Source organism: Salvia splendens, chromosome 6, assembly GCF_004379255.2.
Source record: "Salvia splendens isolate huo1 chromosome 6, SspV2, whole genome shotgun sequence".
NCBI classification, from domain to species: Eukaryota; Viridiplantae; Streptophyta; class Magnoliopsida; order Lamiales; family Lamiaceae; genus Salvia; species Salvia splendens.
The window spans coordinates 11,054,812-11,081,820 of record NC_056037.1 but is presented as its reverse complement, the minus strand read 5'-3'; the positions used below and the strand labels follow the sequence as shown (position 1 = coordinate 11,081,820).

The 27,009-nt window shown below is 38.9% G+C and overlaps 5 protein-coding genes across 7 annotated transcripts; 1 reads left to right on the top strand and 4 right to left on the bottom strand.

The window, feature by feature from the left end:
* Positions 1-201: 201 nt before the first annotated feature.
* Positions 202-5,320, top strand: LOC121809770 (poly(A)-specific ribonuclease PARN-like). 3 transcript variants are annotated; one of them, XM_042210567.1, is made up of 8 exons: positions 202-686; positions 847-977; positions 1,552-1,670; positions 1,746-1,880; positions 2,623-2,736; positions 3,024-3,150; positions 3,251-3,524; positions 4,414-5,320. In XM_042210567.1, the coding sequence occupies exons 1-8, from the start codon at positions 340-342 to the stop codon at positions 5,219-5,221; spliced, it is 2,055 nt and encodes a 684-aa protein (XP_042066501.1). In that variant the 5' UTR covers positions 202-339; the 3' UTR covers positions 5,222-5,320. The 3 variants fall into 3 exon arrangements, with proteins under 3 accessions (XP_042066501.1, XP_042066500.1, XP_042066502.1); XM_042210566.1 differs by having other exon boundaries at positions 203-686; positions 1,552-1,880; XM_042210568.1 differs by having other exon boundaries at positions 669-686; positions 1,503-1,880.
* Positions 5,321-5,558: 238 nt separating this feature from the next.
* On the bottom strand, positions 5,559-6,318 carry LOC121807751 (mavicyanin-like). The gene is made up of 2 exons (XM_042208060.1): positions 6,103-6,318; positions 5,559-6,023 (listed from the first exon to the last, which is right to left on the bottom strand). The coding sequence occupies exons 1-2, from the start codon at positions 6,263-6,265 to the stop codon at positions 5,677-5,679; spliced, it is 510 nt and encodes a 169-aa protein (XP_042063994.1). The 5' UTR covers positions 6,266-6,318; the 3' UTR covers positions 5,559-5,676.
* A 537-nt stretch (positions 6,319-6,855) lies between these two features.
* Positions 6,856-9,160, bottom strand: LOC121806700 (probable L-type lectin-domain containing receptor kinase S.7). The gene has a single exon (XM_042206823.1). The coding sequence runs from the start codon at positions 9,041-9,043 to the stop codon at positions 7,028-7,030; it is 2,016 nt and encodes a 671-aa protein (XP_042062757.1). The 5' UTR covers positions 9,044-9,160; the 3' UTR covers positions 6,856-7,027.
* Positions 9,161-20,840: 11,680 nt separating this feature from the next.
* On the bottom strand, positions 20,841-21,175 carry LOC121807726 (NADH dehydrogenase [ubiquinone] 1 beta subcomplex subunit 7-like). Its single transcript, XM_042208011.1, has one exon. The coding sequence runs from the start codon at positions 21,173-21,175 to the stop codon at positions 20,882-20,884; it is 294 nt and encodes a 97-aa protein (XP_042063945.1). The 3' UTR covers positions 20,841-20,881.
* Positions 21,176-23,986: 2,811 nt separating this feature from the next.
* LOC121806980 (fasciclin-like arabinogalactan protein 1) lies at positions 23,987-25,371 on the bottom strand. Its single transcript, XM_042207162.1, has one exon. The coding sequence runs from the start codon at positions 25,337-25,339 to the stop codon at positions 24,113-24,115; it is 1,227 nt and encodes a 408-aa protein (XP_042063096.1). The 5' UTR covers positions 25,340-25,371; the 3' UTR covers positions 23,987-24,112.
* Between the last annotated feature and the right edge of the window lie 1,638 nt (positions 25,372-27,009).

Below are 27,009 nucleotides of genomic sequence, written 5' to 3'. Positions count from 1 at the left end.
TGTATACATTTCAAACTCATTTTATTGGTCTTAAAAATCATAAACTATTTTTATAAGAATTACGGTTGTTTTCACAAATTTTGTAAGTGGTTATAAAAATCGTAGTAAAATTAAAAAATTGTGCAATTCTCTCAGTCTATTATGCCTTTTGTTTGTTTTTATAAAAAATTTGGTATCGTTTTTTTGCCTCATTGGTGGGGCCGATGCTAAAAACCAGTTTTTGGTGTAGCAAAATTGAATTGAAGTATAGCAACCAATAATTTGGCACACGTCATCGCCATCTTCAGTTGGAAGCCGAGGCAACACAGTGAATAGAAGAAGCCCTAAAATGAGCAGAGGATGAGAAATACCTACATGGTTCGGGTCCTAACCCGGGCACTGCAGCCAGTACGTTCCCTTTGCTCCGCGCCGTCGGCTGCCGACGTGGAGCTGAAGAATGTCACGAAGGCGAATTTTGAGCCTGCGCTGGCAGAGCTGCGGCGCCACGTCAGGGAAGCAGACTTCGTCGCCATCGACTTGGAGATGACCGGGATCACCAGCGCGCCGTGGCGCGAGATCTTCGAATTTGACCGCCCAGATATCCAGTATTTGAAGGTCAAAGATTCCGCCCACAAATTCGCCGTCGTTCAATTCGGCGTTTGCCCCTTTCGATGGGACCAACATTCCACCTCCTTTGTTGCTCATCCGTAAGCCACTGTGTGCGTGTGTGGAAGTCTTTGTATATTTGCACTTTGAACTATGCAAGGTTGGATTTTGCATTTGTGGAATTGATGAAATGAGAAATTGATTCGGGCTTTTTTTGGATTGAGGAGTGATGAATCAGCTTTGTTTTACTGTTTTTTGCAGGCACAACTTCTATGTATTTCCTAGGCAAGAAATTGCAGGTGATGGTTCATCGTATGAGTTCTTATGCCAGACAAGCTCATTAGAATTCTTGGCTAAATACCAGTTTGATTTCAACACCTGCATCAATGAAGGTGGACTTTTAGTTTCACGTTTACTCTATCCTTCTTATGGAGGTTGTGGATGGGGGAAATTTTATTGATCGAATTGTCTGATTGATATGATACGTTTGACAGTGTTCATCACATCTGTGGTTTCTGTTGTAGCATTAAGCATCATGTTTTTGTGTTCTCTAAATATAATGCGCCAATTGGTGATTTATGTCGTCTGCTATTAAGTATGTATGTGGCAAGTTGTGACTGCTAAATTTTTTTTGGAGTTGCACGAACAGATTGATAGCCTTTATGTTGGTTTATCATGATCCGCGACACTAATTGATTTTGTGATGTGTCTTTTCTGTTTGGCTAGGGCTTTAATAATCTAAGATATCAACTACCATTATTGCGTGACCGTGTTTCTGCTAGTATTATTAGATTGCCTAATTATGTTCAAGTTCCTTCTGTTAGCATGTCATGGAACCACTTTTACACTGTATTTTGCAACTAATACTCTTTATTTAATTTCAAACTCCAATATTTACTGATCATGTCTTGACCCAGTGTCTTCTGTCACCACTATTTGGAGATTTTACACGCTTAAAAATCTCAGGAATATCTTATTTATCCAGAAGCCAAGAGGAGGAAGCATTGAAATGTTTAGATTCAATACACAAGGATGAGATCCTGGATGTATCTTCCAACTTGAGAAATGTTTCAGATACGCAGCTGGTTAGGATGGCAGATATTCTATTTGCTGAGAGAATGAAAAACGCAGTTGGTGAATGGCGTGCTGGATTGTTACAGGGTGGAAGTTGGGGACCAGAATCTCAAGGAAGTTTAAACGATGTGAATCAGAAATTTCAGACTACTTTTTTCCAAACACGGCCCGCCCTTGCAGTGAATGGCTTGACTTCTCGCCAGCTGAAGCTAATTAAGTTGGTAATACAACTTTGGCACTTTTATAGGCTTTTGTTCAGTATTAACTGTTTCAGCATCTCTCTCGCCATTGTCAAGATTGATTGTGTTAAGAGTGCCCCCCTTATGAACTTAGTTCTATCAATATGTGCAACTATAATAGATGGTATGATCATTTATCATCTTATGTTTTTCATAGATTTGGTTTCAGGTGAAGGATAGAAAATATCCTTTCTCTGCTAACTAGAAACCAATCTAGTCAATAGATCTTGACTCAGATGGTCAATATTATTTTCAAAGAGATTAGCTTTTTTAAGTATAAAATGTTATTTTGTCTATGATTATGCGTTCTTATGCATAAAAGAATGTTTGTATACATGTACTCCTATATAAAGGTTTTTGAATATCAAATGTGTATGTATATATGTATTCTTAGGTTCTTAACCCTGATAACATTTTCTGGAAAGAACGAGCTTCTAAATGACAAGATGCTCTGCAACCTTAATTTAAAACACCGAGTACTTACAGTTACAGCTGACCTTCTAGATCCAAGCATCATTCAAGTTTTCGGTTTTCCATTTGTTAAAATTATAGTTTCACAAGACCTTCTTCTTGACATCTAGTGACCTTTATGGAAGAACATAGTATGATAGATGATAACTATACCTTTTTCTGTGTGTGTTGGTTCCACCAGGACACTACAGTTTCCACTTTGCTTATTAAACAATTTACCCATTACTGAATATTTTCATGTTTATGAACACAGGTGACTGAAAAACATTTCAGTGATCTTGCTTATGTCCATGTAGCTGGTGAAAGTTCTAGTCGGCTACCACTGATAGTCTATACAGATTCTGCAAAAGACAGGGATGTTCTGAAGGTGATACTAAGTACAAATGCCTATTAGGAAGGATTATCTCTGTTTTATTTATTTTAAGTTCCTTGTTTCATCTTTCAACTTTGCAACTGCAGATGAAAATAAGGCACCTTTTACGGAGGCTTTAATATTACAAAATTTTCATTTATCTTTCTCTTTCTCAAAATTTACCATGCATTTACTATTCTTCGCAGTATGAATGATACACATCTTAAGAAGCTTCTCAGTTTGCTTACCACTTTTGTCAAATAACCATGATCAGGATTTAATATCACCTTTGCATCATGTAGGGGGAGGTCAAAGCTTGTCAAAGAAAAGCAGCAGAAATAAGTATTAAATCTGCTATTGGGTTCCGACATGTTATTGATCTGCTTTCATCAGAAAGAAAGTTGATTGTTGGTCATAATTGTTTTCTTGGTAAATTATCCATGTTACCAATTGAGATTCATAGTAAATAAATCCCACTTGTTATCATCTTCTGTTGTTCTAATTGTCATTTTGCTAATGCCTGGAGCAGATCTTGCACATGTTTACAGCAAATTTATTGGTCCTCTCCCTTCAACTGCTGAAGAATTTGTCTCAGCTGTTCAGACATATTTCCCTAGCATAGTTGATACTAAGGTGCTGCTAAACTCAGATGATGTGTTATCGCATATCATGAATAAAAGCAGCACGTCACTTTCCAATGCGTTTAACTTACTCTGCCTGCCACCTGTTGCTCCAACTGGTACAAACAATGGGTCGGCAGACATACCACGTGTAAAAGTGGACGTTCAAGTGGATGATCAGAGGTTTGATTTCCTTTGCTTTGAATTTACTATTAAATTAACAACAAATGTTTGTAAGTAGTGCAGTATGTAAATTTTGCTATTTATAGCTCAACAGGAGAGTATGTAATTTTTTTGTCAAAAAGGGTGTCTGAAGTATTGGCCTGAACATACTTGAATCTTGGAGGCAAAGTGATATCACCAAGTGCATGAAATTTCTTACCCCACTTTATATGCCAAGCCTTCTAATGACAATAATGGGTTGAGTATAATTTTACAAATTGTCAAAAGTAATTAGCTTCTTGAAATTATTTTTTTAGTAGTAAGGTATTAGTTCTGTAGACCACTTGAGGATATCATTAGAACAAGGAAGACATGTGCCAATTAACAACTGCATATCTTGATTTAGATTGAAAGTAACCTCCACAGATAAATAGACATATATTTGTGATCATTAGTATATGTATTCTTATGATGCTTGTGGAATCAAATTAAGCGCTGTAGTATTTTAGTGAAGTCATTAACTTATTTCAGGAAGGGAGATGTAGTATGTTAGTGAAGTCATTAACTTATTTCAGGAAGGTAGCGATCGATTATCCAGGTATTCTAAATGTTAAAGACTTTGCACCTTTCAGAATATGTTTGATAAGTCGAACTAGAATAGATACATGAGTTGAAATGATTGATGCATTTTCCCTGGTGCAATGTCGTATCTCCTCCTCCCTTTTCCGTTCAGATTAGTATAAAATAATTAAATGTCATATGCTTCCCATGACATGGTTTGTTTATGGATAGGTTTGACAGAAGAACTAAAATGTCTTTAAAGTGAAGGAATATTATTTATGCGTTAAACAGAACAACAGATCGCCTGTTTCAGGGACCTCTGTCACTAACAAGTAGAATACTTCTGCAGGTTCTCAAATTGGAACTCTGGCGCTAAGCATGAAGCTGGATACGATGCTTTTATGACGGGATGTGTTTTCTCTGAGGCATGCTTCCGTTTAGGAATTGATTTCAACCCACTTGCACCAGGCTCGATTTTGCAACACAATGAGAAGCTCGAAAAGTATATCAATTATTTATATCTAAGCTGGGCGAATGGAGATATTATTGATCTGAAAACGGGGAAGTGTGGTCCAGACACTTTAGGTTCTGCGATTGGGAGGCGGCGCTGGCTTGCAAAATTTACGTTCTCGAACATGATACTGTTGTGGAGACTACCCACGAAGCTGAAAGCAAAAGATATTAGAGAGTGTTTCTACAAAGCTTTTGGGAGTGGCTCTATCACCTCAGTCCACCAAATGGATGAAACTGCGGCCTTTGTTCAGTTCAGCCGTGCAGAACTGGTTTCGGACTTTCTTGAACTGAAGGATCGTTTAGATAGAGATAATAACAACCCAATGTCTGTTGTGCATCCTTTGTCAAGAATTCTTGAGACAGGTTGTGTACGAGCTGCCACTTACGAGACATACAAAGAGGTTTGTCTTTCACCTCTTTCAGAACTGCTGTTCGCGGACCAGGCTGAGAGACTTGGGATGAAGGGCGAAGCCAGACTTGTGCAATCTTCTGTTGATGTCGATGGGGAAGACAGCCATGAGGGAGAAGGCGAAATAACTATGCCTACGTTTCGAGAGCTGCAGCAGAGTAGTGCTAGTGTTACAACCAGAAATTTTCAAACTGATCGAATTATGGATTCTTTGTGCCGCTCTGCAGCTCAGTGAGCAGATAAAATTTATTTTGCGTTTTCGGTATTCATGATTAACTTATATATGATTAAATGTTTGTGATGTGAAATAGCTTAGTTATGATCCATACTATGATATACTATTATTTACTTAGCTTTTACAGTTTAGGAGTAGTAAAAAACTGTGTCAGGTTCTTTCACCCAAGATTTGACCTATCATTCAAGCGTAAATGTAATGCAAAATAGTTCGATTTCAAATAATATTCAGGCAACTAATTTAATTACTGTAATAGTGATATTTAAATATAATTTTTGGTGAACCAAACTAAATAAACATGGCAGTTTCATAAGTAAACCAAAATGATGTGCTAAGGTTGAGCAAACAAATAAAAAAAAATCCATAACAACTACCATCATCTAATAACCTAAGCAAAAATTAGAAACGAGATATTGAAATCAACATAAAACAAAGCTAAACAAAAGCATTGAATCCTAGAGGAAGAACCAAAAGGTGACAGCAAGGGCTACAAAAGCAGCAACAAAGTAGGGAACAACAGAGAGTTTTGCAGTCGAACTAAACTCCGGCCAGCCAGAATCGCCACCAGTGGGAGCCGAAGCTGGCGGAAGATCAGGCTGCAAAGGATGTATGACGCGAACGATGAGCCTCTGGCCCAGCTTGCAGTGGCGGGGCTGCCCGCTAATGAAGTAGAAAAAGCCCGGCCTGCTCAATTCGTAGACAGTGCTGCCGTCTTCGAACTTGGCGATGGGATTCGACGTGTTGCATGTTAGATAGTCGGCGGAGCTCACCTCCATCACCGAGTCTTTGACATACTTGAAATCTAGTAAGTCAAAAATAGGTATGTGAAAATTGAAATCATGATTTTTGTGAAATGATGTTAATTTGGAAGTAGAAGTTACGAAGTGTGTCGTGAATATGGAATCTGTTCTGTGCGGCCCAGTCGTTGTAGGAGTGGCGCTCTTTTCCGGTAGGTTTTATCCATCCCGTTTCGTCTCCGACCTCAAACTGGTGGGCTGAGGCCACCGCGGCGGCAGCGAGGAGGAAGAGGAGGAGAGCAGCCATTGATCGGAGGTGTTGGCGATGGATGGATTTGATAGTAGAGAGAATGGAGAAATGTGTTTTGGTTTTGCAGAATGTGAAATAGTAAATGATTATGTGTAGAGTATATATATTAGGGAGAGAGAGAGAGAGAGAGCGTTTGCATGAAGAGTGGGGGAAGATGGAAGATAGTGGGGTGAATCAGTTATAGACTAACGTGATTTTCTTCTTTGGAAACAGTCAACATACTTCTGCAAATTTCTCTCTTTTTTATTCAAATATTTTTCTATTTTATTTTATATAAATACTGTAATTGTATTTTATCAAGTTTTAATTAAAATATGATGTTCCACTCAGTTAGCTATTTCCGGGATTTCACTTTTCTCCTTTTCCATTTATCTTTTTATAAGCATTAATATTTTCACTTGATCTTTGAGGCAAATTTTATTATGATTCAGCTTTTAATAATCTCTTGCATGTCGTCTAACATTTGAGATTTCTAGAGGTATTGACAGGTTATATACTCAGGAGTATCAAAAGCTGTTCAGACCATGTGAAAATTTTACATAGAACAAATCCACATAAATTTACTGATTTAGTGTAGAATGATCAAGTTCAATCAAATATAACAGCAAACAATGAATGAACTACATATATGAGTTGCAAACTCATTACTACTATTCATTTTGTGTAATGAGTTTATCAAATCAACAAAGGCCACCACTGCACTATATATGCACAAAAAATGAAGAAAGAAAAAAAAGAATTCCCAAAACAAGAAAAAACTCAATCAACTATGATGTCAACATGAGATGAGCCAGGAGATCCACAATCAGACACAATCTCATCAATACTCAAAGGAATAGTGTTGGAGAAACTAAGGCTGGGCTTGGTCTTTGGCACAGTCACAGGGTCAGCCTCATTGTTGAGAATCTGCAGCACCCTCCTCATAGTAGGCCTCTCCCCCCCATCCGGATTCGCACAGCTCAGCCCCACCAGCAGCAGCTTCCTCACCTCCTCCTCTTCAAAGTCCCCGTTCATCCTCCCGTCTGCAGCTGCAGCGATCCTCCCTTCCCTATACAGCTTCCACACCCAATCCACCAAGTTCACCATCCTTTGCCCTTCCTCCTCCCTCTCGATCGGCCTCCTCCCACAGGCCAGTTCGAGTATCACCACCCCAAAGCTGTACACATCGGTCTTCTCAGTCGCCTTCCCGTACTGAAGATACTCGGGAGCCAGATACCCCATGGTCCCAGCCGTGAGAGTCGACACAGGGCTTTTGTCATGATCCATCAGCCTAGCTAGCCCGAAATCCCCCAACCTAGCGTTGTAGTTGGCGTCCAGCATTATGTTGCTCGTCTTCACGTCTCTATGGATCACCTGCTGCTCACATTCCTGATGCAAATAGGTGAGCACAGAAGCCAGCCCCACAGCAATCTTGTACCTGTACTGCCATTTCAAGACAGTCCCATTTTTGGCATCTTGGTACAACACATTGTCCAAACTCCCATTAGGCATGAACTCATACACAAGCAGCAGTTCACCCTTTTCCACACACCAGCCTTGGAGCTGCACCAGATTCTTGTGCCTCAAACATGCTATTATCGATAACTCGGACAGGAACTCGCTTTTACCTTCGTGCGAGTGCTTCGACCTCTTGACAGCAGAGACTGCCCCGGTTTCAACGAAGCAGGCCTTATACACAGTTCCGAACGCGCCATGGCCAAGAATCCTGCTCTGGTGAAACCCTCTGGTGGCTGATTTCAGCTCTTTGTAGCCAAACTGTCTTGGCCTCATCACCTCTGGTTTTAAGTCATTCTCTGCCTTGATACGCCTCCATTTCGCAATGGAAAACCACACGAAAACTCCAAGAATTGCTGAGAAGAAAGCAGGGCAGCCAATGCCGAGAGCTAGTCCAACCCTCTTGTGACTCCTACGCCCAGAATCTGAGACCGGCAACGGAGAATTCAACGGCACAGTGCTGTCGGAGACGTTGTGAGGGTTGAATCTTGGCTTGGAAGGGCGAAAACCGGTGGTTTTGAAGCTCCAGCTCTCGATGAAGTGGAGCTCCGTGCTGCCCTCGGTGGAGGCGGAGAATCCAACAAACATGAGCTCTTTTAGATAGTCGGAGAGATCGATGTCGACGGTGAGCAACGGCTGCTGCGGCTTGAAGCTGGAGTAGCTCAAGAAAACCTCCAATTTCTTGGCGGGGCTGGTGTAATCGATCCAGGAGGTGATGACGTTGCCGCTCTTCAAATCGATTGCCCAAGTCAGGGGATTGGCGGTCTCGATTGAGATCAAGCTGTCGACGTCTAATCCGACGTGGTTGTCGTCGGGGTCGTCGAAGTGGAGGTCGAGTTTGGTGTCGAATTCAACGGCGACGAAGCGGTTCTTGGTGAGCTGGGAGGAGTTGACGAGGCCGAGGAAGCCGCCGGGGCTGCCGGAGGTCTGGTTGTTGGGGGAGAGGAAGAAGGTGAGGCCGTCGCCAAAGGAAGCCGGATTGAGGTTGTGGATGGAGAAGGAGAAGCGGGTGGAGAAGGAGGCGGTGACGTTGGTTTCGGGGTCGAAGAGGGCGATGGGGTCGTTGAAGATGACGGAGCCCGAGCTGGAGGACGGGACCTGGAGCTCGCGGGTCAGCCCCACGACGCCGTTTCGGATGTAGGAGTCGCCGAGGAGGCTGAGGTTGCGGATGGTGAAGTAAGGGAATTCCAGATTCACATTCTGCGATGCGTAGCACTTGCAGAGGATCAAGAAACTGATCAAGGAACCAAGGAGGTTTCTTGAATTCATCGCGTGATTCATTCGGATTGATAATTTTTTTGGTTAGTGGGATTGTTGATTTTGATTGGATTTGATGGTGGGAGAAGAGATGAGGAGGAGTGGAGAAATTGTGATGGAGTTCATGGGTGGGAAAATGGGGTTTAAACGGTTGTGGGAAAATGGGAGCGTGGTCGTTTTGTTGAAGGAGATATATAGGATTTCACTTTAAAAATTTCGATAAAATTAAACATTCTCTTAAAAATAAAAAATAAAACAGGAATCTAATGGAAAGCAGACTTTGCATTATGATAGATTTGTAACGGTAATATAGATTTGGAGGGGAGTTGGGGTGGGCTCCTCCCCTTAAACGGCGGCGTTTTAAAATAATACTACCCCTACTACATAATTATCTAATTTTTCATTATTAGATGTGGTCAGATCAGGAGGAATTTATTTCCCATTAATCTGTATGAATTCCAATTGTTTATTCACTTATTTATAAGTCGAACTACTCTTAACTGTTGGAATTAATTATTTTCTTTTTATCTTTATCTTACTAAGGAAGTAGGGTTGTCAATTTAGCTCGCAACCCGTGAGCTGACCCGAATAGCCCGTCAAATTAATAGGGTTAGGGCTGAAAATTTCCTGCCCGATAAAATTACAGTCCGATTAGCCCGCACCCGATTAACCCGCAACCTATTAGGGTCTGACCCGAAAACCCGATGGGCTGGCTCGGAAACCCGATAAAATTTCTATTGTTTTATTTGTTTGACTCTAATTCGACACTTCATTGATTATTTTATAATATAGATTACTGAAAAAATAACTTTTCATTTTATATATTAAATATATAAATTATATATTAAGTTTTCACTAAAAAATATATTTAAATTTCTAAACATGCTTTAAAATTTCTTGATGTTTATGTTTTATTTTGCATAAATCTCAAATATTAGTATTTGATCATATTTATGTTTGAGTTTAAGCATATATCTCAAATTTATCATAATTAAATATTTTACATTTTATAAATATAACTAATTTTCACCATTATTTATTGGATTGATCGCATGTTAATTTTATCGGTAGCAACCCGATTAACCCGATGAGCTAGCACGAAACCCGAGCTTTTAGGTTTATGGTTGAACTTTTATAACCCGGAAAAATCACAACCCGATTAGCCCGCGCCCGATTGACCCACAACTCGAATAGGGTTGGCCTGAAACCCGGTGGGCTGGCCCGATTGACATCCCTACTAGGTAGGAATTAAAATCATATTCCATGATAAATCGAGAGCAATGATGGTACGGCATATATTAGATTTGGTGGTATTCGAATTTAACATGTTCAATCACAAGCCCATATATTTTAGACTATTTTTGTAGAAACGTTTTTATATCATACTTAATTAATAGTACTATTACTCATTTTTACTAGCTATGTGAAGTGCGATGCACAACAATTGTCATGCTTAAATAAAAACGAAAAGATAATCACAGCTAAAGACAGAGTAAGAAAAATTAAATTATGAAACGTAAAATGTTGTAAGTACAAGTATTAACTTTTCATGCATCATCCATAGTTGCATTGCAAAAATTATACTACTGTAGTACATTTATCAAAATAAGTTTTACGAGTAGGTCTCAGTTTATTGGGGAAATGATGATAACATAATTTTTTTTAAATGATGATAACTTTATCATTTTAATTTCCTTTTCCGCATACATCTTGTCATGAAATCAGTTTGATACATACCTACATAGGATAGTGATATAATGAAAATCATATATCTAATACAAACTCAAAATTTTAATCCTAGCTACTAAATATTACTAATCAACGATTATAATGTTTCCATTTGAAAATATCAATAACTTCTATAAATCTGTCAATAGAGGGTATAATAGATACTTTCATGATATAGTGAATCATTTAATTATTGAATAATTATGTAATTCCGATTTCATCGTTCTCTCTCCTTCCACTATTCACGTTTTTAGAATCAGCTTAGAATCAACACGATTTCAACACAAAATTCAACAGCAGCAGAACAAAAGAGTCGACACAATTTCATTGCAAAAAAACAACAGCGAAACAAAAGAATCAACGATTCATCACGAAATTCAACATCAACAAAGCTTCAACGCCATTTCAACACAAAATTCGACATCAACAAAGTGTCAGGGATTCAACACGAAATTCAACATTAACAAAGATTTAACGCTATTTCAACACAAAATTCAACATCAACAAGGAATCACCGACGCAGTGTCAACGCAAAATTCTAGCAATTTTTTCGACGAATCAACACATGATCGGAATTAGCCAGGTTTTTTTACTGGAAAAATTTAATTGTTGAGAATAGGAGACGTCAATTACAATGGTGAAGATCCTCGCTAAAGATGTGAATATTTGCGGTTTAGGTTTAGAAAGTGGGAGATTAACAGCGATGTGAATATTTGCAGTTTGGAAAGTGGGAGATTAATTAGGAACGCATAAACAGCTGATCAAATAAGTTACAAAATTACTCTCTGTTGACAAAATATATGCTCGTGTTGACATAGGAATTGAACGCCATATTAACCACCGATCTGATATAATTAGTGACTAGGATTAAAGTTTTGAATTTTTATTAAATATACGGTTTTCATTTGATCACATCCCTACCTAAATAATTCATTATTCATCAGAGTAATCATTTTCTTAAAAAAAAAGAAAGAGAATAAAAAGTAAATTAAATTAAATACGTCTAAAAATTAGCATAGCCACCGTCTCTACTCCAAGTCCACTACTCCACTCATAAAATTGCTACTCAACCAAAATTGCAAATTAAGTACTCCTATTTTAAATAATGTTTTATTCGGAAAAATTAAAGACTTTTACGATTAATTAATTTAATATGAATACGGAGAAACATGAAATTGTAAAATTATGTAATGTAGAGTTGTTTAGTAGAGTATCAAATTCTATTTTTGCGGGGAAATTAGAAGATCTTCGCTTGGGTGATTGCTGTGTATAAAGTGTAGTAGTATAACTTAGAATCAGGTTTCTCTCTAAAAGAAAAATAATTTTGTTATGCTTGTGTAGTATAAGCAATTAAGAGTGAGTGGGTGATGTAAAGAAAGAAAATTTAAGAATAGTGAAGAAATTCAAAAGAAGCCGTTATACTATAGACAATTATTATGCGCATTGAAATATTCGACCGAATCATAGTATACAGAGAGTCAATGATAGATGTCCAAACTCCAAAGCCTTAATTTGGCTAGCTCATCATCCTCATATTCACACTCTACTGGCGGATATGTTTTAGATATATTAATGGGAAATGATACAATCAATGGATTTGGATTTTCCTAAGCTGTACTACTAGTAAAAGAAGTTATTAATTAAGACATGGTGCAGAGGGATGTCAATCGGGCCGGTCCGTCGGGTTTCGGTCCAACCCTACTCGGGTTGCGGGTCAATCGGGTGCGGGCTAATCGGGTTGTGATTTCTTTCGGGTTATAAAAGCTCAGCCCTAACCCTAAAAGCTCGGGTTTCGGGCTAGCCCAGCGAGTTAATCGGGTTGCTATCGATAATATTAACATGCGATCAATCCAATAAATAATGATTAAAATTACTAATATTCATACAATGTAAAACATTTAATTATGATATATTTGAGATATATGCTTAAACTCAATCATAAACATGATCAAATACTAATATTTGAGATATTTCGTAGAATTTTAAATATTTTTTTTTGTGAATTTGAAGTTTTTAATTTATTTATCAATTATTATATTAATAAAAATTCAATATATAATTTGTATATTTAATATAAAATTGAAAGTTATTTTTTTAGTTAATACTCCCTCCGTCCCCCCAAAATTCGTCACCATTTGACCCGGCACGGGTTTTAAGAAATATAATATAAAGTGAGTTGAAAAAGTTGGTGGCATGTGGGTCCTACTTTTATATATTTGTTTATAATAAAATGCGGGTGTGAATGAGTTAGTGGAATGTAGGGTCCACTACCAAAAATGGTAAAAGTGAAAGGTGACAAATTTTTAGGGACGAACGAAAAGGAAATAGGTGACAAATTTTCAGGGACGGAGGGAGTATTAATCAATGAAATGTCGAATTAGGAGTAAAAAATAGAATAATAGAAATTTTATCGGGTTTTCGGGCCAGCCCATCGGGTTTTCGGGTCTGGCCCTAATGGGTTGCGGGTTAATCGGGTGCGGGATAATCGGGTTTTGATTTTATCGGGCTAGAAATTTCCAACCCTAACCCTATAAATTTGGCGGGTTATTCGGGCCAGCCCACGGGTTACAGGCTACATTGACATCCCTAATGGTGCTAAAGGTCTTGGATTTGAGGTCACAATAATACAACCTTTAAAAAGTTTTGTTATTTGCCAATAAACATATATGGTGGCTTTTTACGCCCTCTTTTATGAAGGTTTACAAATCATCCTCTACCTTCACTAACAAAAAATATTGCCTTTATCGCAGTCAGTCATGTACTCCATCCGTCTACGAAAAATATAATACATTTGTCATTTTTGATTATCCACAAAAAATAAAGCACATTTTAAAAAGGGAAAGTTTTCAATCACTTTTCTCTTACTTTTTTCCATCTCTTACTAATAATATGGATCCTACATTCCACTAACACTACTTTTCTCTTACTTTTTCCCTCTCTCTTACTAATAATATGGACCCACATTCCATGTCGTCCAAGATAGGATTATGAACTCATGATCTTCCTTGGGACGGAGGAAGTATAAATTTGTAGCAACAAAGAAATTCTTGATCTCCCAAACTAAGTATCCACAGTGGGGCGGACGATAGGCCGCCCGATGCCTCGGGCGCGCCATCGTCCGCCACTGTGGGTGCGCGGACGATGGACGATGCGTCGTCCTCGCCCTAAGCTTAGTCTGCGGACGAAGCGCGTACGATAGGGCATCGTCATCGCCATCGGCCGCCCGATGTGGGCGACGCGGACGATGCAACGCGTTTTTTATTTTTTATTGTTTTTAGAATTCGAAAATTGTGTTTATATAAATACCCCTACCTCACATTTCATTTGTAACCTTTCGATTCAGTTTTCCACTCTCAACTTAGGCTATAAAATGGATTCCGGTGAACACTCAAGTCCCAATAGCCCGATGTTTGGAGACGGTGCACGTTGGCCGGATACACAACCTGACGAATATCGGTCGTTCGACTCCAACACGCAGTACGATCCCGATTTCAGTACGAATTCGTACGGTCACTCTGACATGGAGCCGTCTCCAACTCGCCCTGCCGCCCGTTCCCGTCGCACCGCCGTCCCCTTCGCCGTTGCCGCCCCCGCCAGAAAGAAGCGGACCAAGTACAGGGCGTACAAGTTGCCACCTCCGGCAACGAATGAAGAGTACGCCCCCGGACGTACGAACTACCAACCGGATGAAACCCTCGTCTTGGCGAGGTGTTGGGTGGATATATCGGAGGATCTGATATTCGCGAACAACCAAAAGCAGCTCGCGTACTGGGAGCGCATCGCCGAGCGCTACAATGAGGTGAAGCCCCCGACCGCGTATAAGCGCCATAGGGAGCAGCTCCGCAAGCACTGGGATCAGGTGAAGAAGCAAGTCAACCTGTTCGCGGCAGAATACGAGAAGTGCTCAAGGGAGCAGGGAAGCGGCGAGAGCTTGAGCGATGTGCGCGATAGAGCGCTGTTGTCGTACCAGTCCCTATACGGCGACTTCATGCATTTCAGCATCTGGGCGCTCTTGAGGGACAAGCAGAAGTTCCAAGGCGGGATTCTGCACACTGGTGCGACGAAGAGGACGAAGACCACCGACGCTGGTGGTTACACGAGCAGCGAAAGCGGAACTCATCCCTTGGACCTCAACCGGACGTACACGGAGGAAGAGAGTTCCTCCACACCAATGTCCTCCCGGCGTCCCATAGGCGTCAAGGCTGCGAAGAACAAGGGGAAGGCGAAGGCGACATCCTCCTCGCAAGCCGTCTCCCCATCGCCGATCCCGATCCCGACCCCTACCCCGACCCCGGTGGCACTTGCCTACTCGGAGTTGGCAACGACTTTGATAGCGCGGACGTTGTTGGACATGCACAACGCCCTCATGAAGTGTACGGATCCAGTCAGAGCCGAATACCTCCAGGGGTTGATCGATGAGCTGCGACGGAAGTTGGGAATTTTGTAGAGTAGAACTTTTTTTATTTCTAATCCGTGTAACTTTTTTTTAATCAATGTAGTATTTGTCGTTTTCATTTAATCGTTGTGTTTTTTAATTAATTTGCATTAGAATATTAGGATCCAAAACACAATCGACTTTCTTGAATTACGGTCTCTAGAGTTATTAAGTCGGTCACTTAACTGGATTAAACCCTCTCCCGAGGTGAGAAATCCGTAGATTAGGTGTTGAAATCAAAGTCCCCTTTAAATCTCTAACATCTAACTCCTAAAAGATCGTTAAGACCAATGACCTCACGTGAAACCTCAACTCTCCCGAGTTCTATTGAATTAAAGTGTGAATTATCCATTTTCCAAGTCAACAATTTCGTCTCCCGAGTACTCTAATCAACTCTAACATGTATTCAAGAGGTAGCTAATCAATTGAATATAGAAAGCGCAAGGATAAATCAAATAACTACAAGAGCTAACAAGGAAAATCAATCGAATATCTTCATCAAAAATTCCACAATTGATGTTTAACTCATAGACAAGTAAAAACTACAAATAAAGTACGAGACATGAAAGAAATTGATAAAACCCAAGGTTGAATCTTCAATCTTCAGTCAAAGAAGTTGATAAAACCCAAGGTTGAATCTTCAATCTTCAGTCTTCTCTTGCCTGGATCTGCAGAACTTCGCTCCAATGGAAGATGGATGAATTTAAGGGTGGAATATGGAATGGAAGAAGTGTAGAGAGGGGAAGGATTGGAGGCTTTGAGATAAAGATTATGAATTAGGTTCAGAGGTATTTATAGGCTGGAAAAAAGGTTTATTTTTGATAAATTCCGTGCCCTACAAGAAATAGGAGAGATTTGGCTTCACAATATAATAATTTCGTTTCTTCCGTGAATTTCCGCATAAATTTCCGCCAGCTTTGACTACACTGCCCAACGTTCGTAGAATTGTCATAACTTTCCCCACAAAACTCCGATTGAGACATGCAAGATATCCACGTGAAGCTCTTTCGAAGACGAAGAGAATGACATGCAGTAAGCACTGGCTGGACTTCAAAATCGCTGGAAGAATGGGCTCGAACAGAGACTGCTGCACTTTGGCCTTTTTTCACCTTTTTCTATCTTTTTCTATCATTTATCAACAAACACGTCAAAAATACCAAATGTATAACATATGCAATTTAAGAACATATTTTGCATGATTGACAATTAAAACAAGCCAAATCTAGTCCTTAAAAACATGCAAAATCTGTGTTTGTCAATTTACATATTTGAAAACATTTATATAGGGCGCGCCTTAGAGCATCTCCAATGCCGGCGTCAAAACCGCGACGCCGATTTTTCGCCGACGCCGGTTCTGACGCCGAACCATTGTGACCGGCGTCGGCGAAATCGGCGTGGCCATGCCGATTCGCGCGATGACGCCGGTTCTGACGCCGATCCTCACGGCGCCATTGTAGGCCCCGGGTCGGCGTCAAACCGGCGTCAAATTTTTAATTTTTTTTAATTCGAATTTTAAAAATTCAAATTTAAAAAAAAATTAAAAAATACTATTTATTTATGAAAATTGTTTTTAATATTTAAAAACAATTTTTACAAATAAATTTATACAAGAAATTCGTAATAGCCCATATATATTTAATGGGCTTGCGAATTATGAAACCATTCTAGGTTGTCTCTCTTTTATAGAGACATCCTTGAATGTTTTATGTTCCACATTCGATATGGGACAAAAACCACTCTAGGTAGTCTCTCTTTTATAGAGACATCCTTGAATGTTTTATGTTTCACATTCGATGTGGGACAAAAATCATTCTAGGTTGTCTCTCTTTTATAGAGACATCCTTGAATGTTTTATGTTTCACATTCGATGTGGGACAAAAATCATTCTAGGTTGTATCTCTTTTATAGAGACATCCTTGAATATTTTATGTTCCACATTCGATGTGGGACAAAAATCATTCTAGGTTGTATCTCTTTTATAGAGACATCCTTGAATGTTTTATGTTTCACATTCGATGTGGGACAAAAATCATTCTAGGTTGTCTCTCTTTTATAGAGATATCATTGAATGTTTTATGTTTCCATATAGAAATATTGTACTTTTTTAATTGTACTTTTTAATTTTTGTACTTTTTTAAAATTATTGTACTTTTTTTTAAATTAATGTACTTTCTAAATTTTAATAGTATTATTCGAATTTCTCGTATTTGTCTCGTAAATTAAATTCCGTATGTTGATACGATTGTAAATTAAATTATATAATTGTTATTAGTGATGTGGATAGGTAGTGTGAAGGCTATGTGAGGGCTATTTGATGTCCAGTTGATGTGGCAAGCTGATGTGGCAGGAGAATTGTAGTGCTGATGATGTGGCAGTGTGAAGGCTATGTGAGGGCTATTTGATGTCCAGTTTTACTGGAGATGCTCTTAGGGCGCCTTACTGTAGGTGGAAGGGTAGGAGGATAAAATGCTGACGTGGCGGTGGATATGGCAGGTTTTAGGGCGCCGGCGCCCCACTGCTCATGCTACAATTTATGCCTATTATTATAGCATGAAAATCAGTAATTGCAACGAGGTGAGTTGCATGATTGGTTGGAAAGCAGGAAGACACTGAAATCCAGGAACCTTGGAAACTGTAAACTAGACTTCTTCAAGCACACAGAATTCCATGTGTCATGCTCAAACACTATTTAATTTTTCTATTTTAATAATTTATCAATCAAACTCTAAATTGGATTATACAAAATTAATCTAAAAAAAAAACCTTGTGGTCAGTCATAATCTAAACAAAAATGCATATTGAAATCACATGCAATGGAGCCGTAGGAAAATAAGTAAGAAAAGCTAGACGGCCCCATAACTACCTAATTTGTACGATTATGCTCTAGTGTGAAGCTACCCATTTAATTTGTTTAATAAAACTAACTATAAACTATTAGTGCATCTTTAATCCAGCATAGAATTAACTAAGTATTGGTTATCATCTCGCTGAAAATTAGCTTAGAAATTCAATATAGTATCTTACTAGTTCATTTTCATTATCTCTATCTTGTGCACTTTGCTTGTAGTAGATGGATAAAATATGCAAAATCTAAATTTCCCTTACACTAATATTTCGTACTTAAATTAAAAGGGTGTTAAATTGAGGGTATACAAGTATTTTAACTAAATAGTGACGAGCAGAAAAAATAACCAAAATCCGTAGTTTAGATGTTTGGAAACTAGTTTTATAAAGTGAATAGAATACTTATTAGTGTTAGAAAATATAATTCGAAAAATAAAAGAGTATTGCGGAAAGTAAAAGAGGGGAGAACTTTAAAGATTACATTGTGAATGACTTGAATTGATTATCTCAATGGTTACACAATAGGCTCTAATTCTAGTTATACATGTAAAATATATTATAATTATACTAATATTCTTTGTATATGATTTTCCATAATCTTTAATTGATTTCCTTCAATATTCTGGCCATAACTTCATCTCTTGCCTTCTTGTTCTCCAATTAATTGATTTCCTCATTTCAACACTCCCCCTCAAGTTGAGTATCGAATTTTTCGACACTTAACTTGCGCGATCTTTAGTTTGATAAATAGTTTATACTCGTATTTAAAAGTTCTTCAATTTCCATTGACAGTTTATTCTCGTATCATAGAACTTCTTCAATTCATCAATGATAGTTTATACTCATATCATGGAGTTATTTTTTCTTCATTGAAAGTTTAGACTCATTTCAAGTAGCTTTTTTCATTTTTTCCATTGAAAGTTTAAGCTCTTATCAAGGAGCTATCTTAGACAGTTTTGACTCTTGTCGAGGAGCTAATTCAGACAGTTTTGACTCTTGTCGAAGAGCTAATCTAGACAATTTTTGCTCTTGTCTAGGAGCCAATTCAGACCATTCTCGGTCCATTCCAAACTCAAACTATGAGTCCATTATTTTCATTTCTTTTCTTTCTTGAGCCTAATAACTACTAGGCCCAAATTTATTTCTCCTTTTTGAAGACCCTAACAATGAAGACGTGAAACCATCAGCCTCCTTTATGTTTCTTCATGGGTCTTTTCTCGGTGACATACTCTCAATCCATTCTACCTCCGACGAGTAATCGCTGAACTCTGTGAAGCCTCTGCTCCGTATGTCATTATTCTCTGACAATACTTTTGGTCGTCCATCCGAAGTCTGCTCGTTTCTCGACGGTGAGAATTCTCCCGTCACTCCTTCAATCCAGTTTCTATTTCTTCAACAGCCGACGTTTTGCGGCCATTGTGCGTCCCCCATCTCTGTGTGGCGACACTATCTTCTCCCATTTAGTTTAAGAAGGCCTCATCTTCTCTTATTGGCAATGTGCTAGAATGGGCCGAGAATGGTCCAAATTTGGCTCCTCGACAAGAGAATTAATGTCGCCACACAGCCGCTGTGAAGAGTTGGTGGTAATGGGATGTCGTCGAGAGGACGTTGAGAACCCATTGCCATAAGATGATGTTAAAGGAACGACCGCGGAAAAAGCCAAAGCCAATAAGAGAAGATGAGGCCTTCTTAAACTAAATGGGAGAAGATAGTGTCGCCACACAGAGATGGGGGACGCACAATGGTCGTGAAACGTCCTCTCGACGACATCCCATTCCCACCAACTCTTCACAACGGCTGTGTGGCGACATTAGTTCTCTCCCCCTCGCCGCGCAGACGTTGGCTGCTCCGCCTTCGTCCTCGGTAAGTTTCTCCTTGATTCGGAGATTGAATCATTTGGCAGTGGTTATATCTCCCCTCAGCCAAACGCTTCTTCCATTATAATGTGAGTTCACAACCTCTCACGGCTGCCACCTCTTCGACGGTGAGAATTCTCCCGTCACTCCTTCAATCCAGTTTCTATTTCTTCAACAGCCGACGTTTCGCGGCCATTGTGCGTCCCCCATCTCTGTGTGGCGACACTATCTTCTCCCATTTAGTTTAAGAAGGCCTCATCTTCTCTTATTGGCTTTGGCTTTTTCCGCGGTCGTTCCTTTAACATCATCTTATGGCCATGGGTTCTCAACGTCCTCTCGACGACATCCCATTCCCACCAACTCTTCACAGCGGCTGTGTGGCGACATTAGTTCTCTCCCCCTCGCCGCGCATACGTTGGTTGCTCCGCCTTCGTCCTCGGTAAGTTTCTCCTTGATTCGGAGATTGAATCGTTTGGCAGTGGTTATATCTCCCCTCAGTCAAACGCTTCATCCATTATAGCGTGAGTTCACAACCTCTCACGGCTGCCACCTCTTTGACAGTAGATTCTCCTTTCTCGGTTGCTTCTTCTTCTCCGGACCATTTCTGCCTGAAGATATCTTCTCTTCTCTGGCATAGGCGCTGCTCCAATCATCTCGAATAATTATCCAGTTGAGGCTAACCTATCCCCCTCGGCCGGATAGTTCTCCGTCCAGCCAAGCGCTACCATCGTTTACAGCGCCGCCACCAGCCATAGAGGCAGTCGCTGCCGCTGCTTATGACGCCGTTTCCGTCGAATCTTGCTATGCCGTCACTTTGTTGGTGAAGAACTTCTCGTTGCTAATCGCAGAAGCCTCCACCTGCTTTGATGTTTTTCTGATAGGGTTTCTGATTGTGCTGAGGTTGCAATGCCAGTGTTAGACCAAGCACCACATTCTGGCACTGTAAATACTTCCAGCTTCTTCCTCAAAAAGATTATTTATCATGGTCAAAATGTCGAATCAAGCATTGGCGGTTTTGGGGAGGAGCGGAATGGGCTGCGACTTCAGCTGGGCCTCGCGCTCGCGGATCTTCTGCATCTGGAGCATCCGCTCCATGATGAGCTCGTACTCACACTTCTCGTAGGTGTGGCGCTCTGAGCTGCACTTCCATGGCAGGTAGAGCTCTGCCTGGCGGTACTTGTTGAGGGGGATGAACAGATGGGTGCACTGGTCTCTGTAAGCCAGCGGGACTTTCGCCTCAACCATCTCTTCCTGCGTCGCTATCATCTTCTTCGATGAGCCTGGAGCCTCCATTGAAGGAATCGAATGGTGAATTCGTAGTTTGGGGTATGGTTTTTTTTTTCTTTAGAGACAGTGATCGATCCATGTGATCGAACCTGCTCTGATACCATGTTAGAAAATATAATGCGGAAAATATAAGATTATTGCGGAAAGTAAAAGACGGGGAGAACTTTAAAGACTACATTGTGAATGACTTGAATTGATTATCTCAATGGTTACACAACCTTTTATAGGATCTAATTCTAGCTATACATGGAAAATATATTATAATTATACTAATATTCTTTATATTCGATTTTTCATAATCTTTAATTGATTTCCTTCAATATTCTTGCCATAATTTCATCTATTGCCTTCTTGTTCTCCAATTAATTGATTTCCTAATTCCAACAATTTGTTTTAGTTTCTTATTTAAAAATAATGAGTATACTATATTTATGAAAATGTTAGTGAACTATTAGAAATTTAGAATCATCCTAAATAGAATTTCCTTGATTCAAATTAAACATGCTGATGTAGTTAGAATTTCAAAATGGGCCACTGGGAGCCCATCACATAGATAGAACACAAATGAGACCCAAATGTTTTCACAGTAGTAGGAGTACCTTTTTTGCACATAAACTGCATGCCTTTTTTAGTATATATACACCAAATTCACACAATTAAATTCAAAACTAGTAAACCACAAAAAGCATCAAATTCGAATAATAAGCATTTCGTTTCTTTTTTATGAGATAATTAAACCTTTTTATAAGCTTGTTACTATAATTTTTTGTTAGTTGAAATATTTGCGTCCACAAAATCCAAACATAGCTAGTGAAAATATGAATTTCCAATAACAAAATAATCACCCCACAAACTAAACGTTTATTGTGGAGTGAAATGACCAAAAGTTTAATAGTAGTAAATGTTTATATAGAATCGAGGAATTAATAGGTTAATGAATGATTGTGTACATTCGAAATAGGTCTCTCCGAATTCGATGCGTCGTTATAAATGAAAATTGGCATCGATGCGGCTGACCCATTAATTGATAGTCAAAACATAGAATTGTTAGTATTAATTGTGGAACATATATCGACCATGTGCACAGCCATGTGACATGCATATGAATGCCATTCCCATACCAAAAAGGACAGCCATTGCTTCTTCAAGTATAGTTATTCTCCTATTCAATATACTATAGCTACTTGAATTTCTATTTTTTTATTACTAGTCAAAATTATAAACATATCTAATTATTAAAGAATTACTCAAGCTGCATTGGATTAAAAAATTGTTAGTGTTTATTTGAACGAGATTCAAAACATATAGTGGAATGTGTAGTTGGGAAAATTAGAATGAAGTTTCTATGAAAATTATATTCAATAGTTGGGAAAATTATATTTTGTTGTTTGGAAAATGTACTATGCTTTGATAAAAAAAATGATTTTGCATTTTGTTAATGATGGACAAAAATGAACAATAAATGAAAATGATATGAAATCGCAAATAAATTTGGATCATCCATTTTCAGATGTAATGATCCAGATAAATAGTTAGATTATCATTTAAGGGGAAGTTTATAGCTTAATATGACTATTTTATATTATAGTAGATTAGTAGTATGAAAAGCCAAATCCTACCTTTTTGAGGAAGTTTTATTGTTTTAGTTTTAAGTTTTTAAGGTTCAAAGCTAGTCATTTTCATATGCCAGCCGAGCAATCATCATACCCAGAAATGGCAAGTTGAGAGAAAGCTATCAGAGCAAAACTACCCAACCGATTGTAAATTGAACAGGTAATGTAAATTATGAAATCACTTTTTTCCCTTTCTAAGACTCAGAAAATTGGCTTACCCAGCGAATCTTTTTTTAATTCTACTACTATTATTTTAGCACATAATTGTGTAAGTTGATGTCCACATTTTATGTTGGATCAATATAATTGGGAAAATGAAAAATAAACATCGTTTACATTAATCAAGGAATGGTTTTTGAACTCGGATTGGTAATACGGTCTTTTATTGATACTAATGCACTTCAAAATAGTAGTAATACACAAAGATACGAATAATTTGTTAATGCAGACAGTTAATATCATACAAATTGAGGAGTTCAAACACACCAGTTACAACAAAGGAAGAAGAAAAGCTGGCAGTAATTTTTTTTCTCATAATTCCTCAATAAATAGATACTAAGTCCACAAATCTATTTCAGATAGTACGGTATCCCTTACCGAAACCACCATATCAGATAGTACGGTATCCCTTACCGAAACCACCATACCGTATACCTTACTGTAAATTCGGTATGCGAAAAAAACATACATTTATCTTACCAAAATTTTCGGTATACCGAACTTCGGTATACCTTATTTTCGGTATGGAGAATTTTCATACCGATATCGTACTTCATTTTTGGTATGCTGTACCAAAGTTCGGTATACCATACTTTTGCGGTATACCTTACTTTCAATATCAATGAAAATTGAATATTTGAGTTTTTAGAATATTATTTATATTTTATAGTAATTTAAATAAAATGCGGGGTATTAAATACTAGTATATTTTATTCATATTATATTATATTTTACAATAAATTTTATAATTTAAAAATATATAAAATACTTTATATATTATTATATTCATATTTTACGGTATATACCTTAAATTACGTTATATACCGAATTTCGGTATGCCGCGGTATATAAAAATTCATACCTTTACCTTACCGAAAGGTATCATACCGTATCGAAAATCACGGTATACCGAAAATTCGGTATTTTTGGTATTTTTTCGGTACGATAAGGCCGGTATTTCGGCATTTCGGTATTTTTCTCCAACCCTAAATGTAACGCATCCTTGTCAACTTTCTAGGCCTTAATAAAAATTGAAAAAAAAAAGCACATCTAAATTGGCAAAACGAAACTGAAAACCAAAACAAATAAAAAAAGAAAAATAAATAAAAGCTCACAACTGTAGCAGCGCAAACCCAAGACTAAAAATCACACCATAACCGACAAATCTAGGCGCACCGCCATCGGAATGCTGATCCTGATCCGCCGCATCTCCGTCGGGTCCATCCACCGGTGAGTCAGCCGGACCCGCCGGTGCCGGCGGCGATTCGTCTCTACTCGACGGCTTCGGCGCCTTGGCATGATGACCTCCTTCCGGAGCCGGAGAAGGCGCCAGATCCGACTTGAACAGCTCCGACGGCAACAAAACCTTATCCAATTGGAAAATCGACAACGGATCCTTATCGAAAACGGTGGAGACGATCTTCGCCGTGACGATCGGCGTCTTGACGGTGACTTCATTGCCGTCGTTCTGCACCGTGATGCTGAACCGCTTCGATCCGTCGGTTGCCAGCGTGTTCGCCGCCCCATTGCTGGATCTCAAACCGGATAGCGACTCGTAGACCGGCATTCCGTGATACTCAAGCAACGACTGCTTCCCTTCCGCTGTTAGGTTTTTGAATTTGGGCATGAAGCTCTTCATCGCGGCGTCGCCGGGGCAGAAGACGGTCAATCCGCTCTCCACATTCCCTTTAAAAGTCTCCTCCGCCGCTATGTTGTCGGTCAGCGCGGCTGCAAAGGCCTTGCAGCCGCGGGCGGACAGGGCGGAGGTGAGGTTGACCTCGCTCGGAGCAGGGGCGGGGGCCTCTGCTGCGGGCGAGGGAAGCACGGCAGAGATCTGGATCACGGATAGGTTGTAGGGCGCGGCCTCGACGGATTTGACGAAGGTGGCGGCGGTGGTGTTGGCGGCGTCCTGAGGGGAGAGGCCGACCTTGCCGCCCTTGAGGACGGTGATCTGGACGAAGCCGGAGGAGCCGGGGGCGGTGCCGGTGGACTGGAAGATGGTGGCGGCGAGGGCGGCGCCGTCGGTGATTTGGTGGAGCTTCTTGGCGTCGAAGTAGTCGAGGAGGACGTGGAGGGAGAGGACGTTTTTTATGGCGCCCAGGGTGAGTTGCTTTGAGAGGAGGCTGTCCATGGCGGCGTTGTCGACGGCGCACACGGTGATTGTTTTGCGGCGGTTGATCTCCGGGGCGAGGAGAGTCACGGTTAGGTAGTGGTTGAAGGTGGAGAATTCGGGGTGTTTAGCGAGGATGCGGGTGATGTTTTGGGCATTGGTGGTGGAGGGGAGGAGGAGGAGGAGGGCGAGGGATATGAGGGTGGCGGCGGCGTAGTGGAGCTGCATTGCGATTCGCGGCGGAGAGAGAGTTTCCAAGAGTAATTCTAGGAGTTGAAGAAATGAATCGCAAATGTGGGATATATATTTTTATCAGATGTTACTTTTTACGTTGTACTCCCTCTCTCTGCTATTGTTTTATAGCAGTGGAGTCATTTTAGTAAGCTTAAGGATAAATAATTTTGAAACAATTAATGATATCGTTCTATTAAAGGATATCATATTTTTTTGTCTTTTTACAAAAAACGCGTGATTGAGAAAAATATCCAGCTATTTAAAATGTATTCAAGGAAAAGTTTAATCCTTTCATTCTATAAACGTACAACAGTTTTAAATTCCTGCGTTTCTTAATTTGATTGACCAAATGAATTAAAAAAAGGAAATCGAAAATTGAAAATATAGTAAAAATAATTTGATTATCTGGGCAATGTGGCAGTGGGAGAGTGATGTAGAAGTTGGTGTGTTGTGTTCCGTGAATTGAAAGAAAACAGATACGCCTAATAAAGTCATAAAATAAGATTGAATAGTAAAAGCCGTTAACATATCACGTGGTTTAAGCAGCAGCAGTTACGCTGAAAATCTGGTCACTTGCTTATGTATAAACTCTTTTACACCACTTTTGGCATGATTCATTTCCTTTCCTCTATTTACAAGGTTCTGGCATAGATGATTTAAGAATGTATCTTATTTTTAAAGTGTATTTATCATAAAATAGGAAAGAATTAATATTAATGTAAATAATTAAAATTGGAGAGAGAGTGAGAAAAAAAGTGATGAATAATGATTTATGTTGAGGTTTTGTAATGAATTGAATTTCCATTTTATATATTGGTATATAGAAATAAATGTCTAAAACCTATTAAAATAAGTAGAATGGAAAGAGTATCAAAATATAAAGAGTTTCTTGGCATGCACAAGTGATTATTGTTTGAAATGACGACATTTGTTATAAATGAAATTGTTTCTACAAATAAGAAAAGTAAAATTGTTATAAATGAAAGTAACAATTATTTTGAAATAGAAATCAATACTTACGAATAACAAATAACGGTTACTATGAAACAAACTAACGATAGTTATATATGGAAAAGTAACATTTAGAAATCAATACTTATGAACAACAATTAACGGTTACTACGAAACAAACTAACGATGGTTATCTATGAAAAGTAACATTCTCTAGGAGTGCGTGTGTTATATAGCTGAGAGCACATTAAAAATAAATTCATAGATGGAAGATCTATTGTGAATTGGGTGAAGTATTATGATACAAATTAAAAATATACTATTGTTAATTTGTTTCATAGTCATCTGTCATTAATACAATAATTTAATAAAAAACTGAACTTAAAGATACCAACATCTGAATGTGAAAATAATCTTAAAAAATAAATGCGTGAATAAAAAATACAAAATCATCCTCTTATATTATTATTATTATCTTTTATTTCTGAAACTAGTTCTATTACTTTGAAAAAAAGCAAAAATAGAAACTCCCATAGATAAATTAACAAGAATTGGGCTTACAAAAAGAGGAATATAACAAATGAGTATAGTTCAACATCACAATTTCCACGTAACAAAGTGATCAAACGTAGCCCAGAACTTTGTAGCCCTTTTAAGAGAAAACTAAGCCCACATATCATTTATTATTTCTAAAAATCTATGAAAAGCCAATT